A 1,662-nucleotide genomic window follows, 5' to 3' on the forward strand; every position below is an offset into this window, starting at 1 on the left:
TGCCTCTCCCACGAGACGCTGCTATTAAGACCCTTGTCAGATCAAGCCACTGTGGAAAGCGACTCCTGGCATTTTGATGGAATATTTTCTAGTTGTTTTTCTGTTTGTTTTGAAAACAAAAAACCAGCACCTAGTTGGAGTGAGCCATCTGAATCCTGAGAAGTTGTGCTTGCCAAATTATTAGGAACCAGATGAGCTATGGTGATGTGAATGCTAGGAATGTGATCGACATGGCTAGAATCACGTTGCAAAAATTGTACGGACATTCTTACCATCCTTACTACAGCTCTGTCGCAGAGTGACCCGGAGGAGGGTACGGAATTTACGGGGACACGTACTAGACCCAGACAGTGACAGCCAGCTTGCCCGCTCGTCTCAGAGCTTGTCATTTTCTGCTGCATCGGGTGGTCTTGGAAATGGCCTGCCTGGTTGGTTCTAGAGCCTGATTTTTGTTACTTTTCAGTACCTATGGTTCAGTTTTTGGACTTTGGACTTTATGTTTCAGAAAAGCCTTAACAATTCTTTTTGTTACTGATCTACCTTATGTGGTGGGGGCCTGGCTGGAGAAATGGTGGTGATCAGATTGACAGTCCTGTCCGCAGCTAGAGGTCAATATCCTGTTTGTCTTCTTTCCTATAGAGTCTATATCCCCTGTATCTATGTGTTAAATAAGATCGATCAGATCTCCATTGAGGAATTGGATATCATCTATAAGGTGCCTCACTGTGTGCCCATCTCTGCTCACCACCGCTGGAATTTTGATGACCTTTTGGAAAAGATCTGGGACTACCTGAAACTAGTGAGGATGTAAGTCTAAGGATAAGAGAATATTGCTGTAGGTGTAAACTAGCTAACCCTAAAATGCTAGCATTTGGAGCTCATCAGCAAAATCCCTCCTTTTGGATAATAAACACATTGGTTTCTTTCATCCACTGGTCATACTGAGGTCTTTTTCAGGTTAGAGGTTATGCTGACCTGATCCTCCTGGGGGCGACGGTGGGTGGGTTTGCATTCAGCCCATGAAATGTTCCAAGCAGAAGGCAACCTCTGTTTCTTCTGTTCTAGTTACACTAAACCCAAAGGCCAGTTACCGGATTATACTTCCCCGGTCGTGCTGCCCGACTCCAGGACAACAGTGGAGGATTTCTGCATGAAGATTCACAAAAACCTTATCAAAGAATTTAAATAGTGAGTGTTTTTCTCCTTCCCTTGTTTTAAAGAAGCATGGGTGCTGGACTGAGGGAGCTCCAGGAACCTCTTCAGGGGAGGTAGGCTGGTGGTACGTACAGCAGCCCAGATGTTCCCAAGCTAACTCATCTTCCCCCGAGAACCACATGGTGAGCTCCTGCAGTGTCGTGCTAGCCTCTGCTGGGTACTGAGTCTCCTCGTCAGCGCTCACTTTAGGACAGAAGACTCTTTTCCCCTACTTTTCACGGCTTTGTTTGTTTTGAACTAATTTTGGAATTAGAAGAAACTTGCAGAACTAGAGTTTTTTTTTTTTAATCATTTTATTGGGGCTCATACAACTCTTATCACAGTCCACACATACATCAATTGTGTAAAGCACACTCATACATTCGTTACCCTCATCATTCTCAAAACTCTTGCTTTCTGCTTAGGCCCCTGGAATCAGCTCCTCATTTCCCTTTTTCCCCTCCCCGC

At 44.9% G+C, this 1,662-nt stretch overlaps 1 protein-coding gene across 1 annotated transcript in view; it reads left to right on the forward strand.

The window, feature by feature from the left end:
* DRG1 (developmentally regulated GTP binding protein 1) overlaps window positions 1-1,662 on the forward strand; it is a 24,393-nt gene that overhangs the window by 18,946 nt on the left and 3,785 nt on the right. Inside the window, exons 6-7 of the mRNA XM_045289560.1 lie at window positions 549-807; window positions 1,066-1,188. Of these exons, the coding sequence (XP_045145495.1) occupies window positions 549-807; window positions 1,066-1,188 (382 nt within the window). The remainder of the gene's footprint in view (window positions 1-548; window positions 808-1,065; window positions 1,189-1,662) is intronic.

This window comes from Echinops telfairi, unplaced genomic scaffold (genome assembly GCF_000313985.2).
Source record: "Echinops telfairi isolate 266 unplaced genomic scaffold, ASM31398v2 ScPeMD7_29;HRSCAF=101, whole genome shotgun sequence".
Taxonomy (NCBI): domain Eukaryota; kingdom Metazoa; phylum Chordata; class Mammalia; order Afrosoricida; family Tenrecidae; genus Echinops; species Echinops telfairi.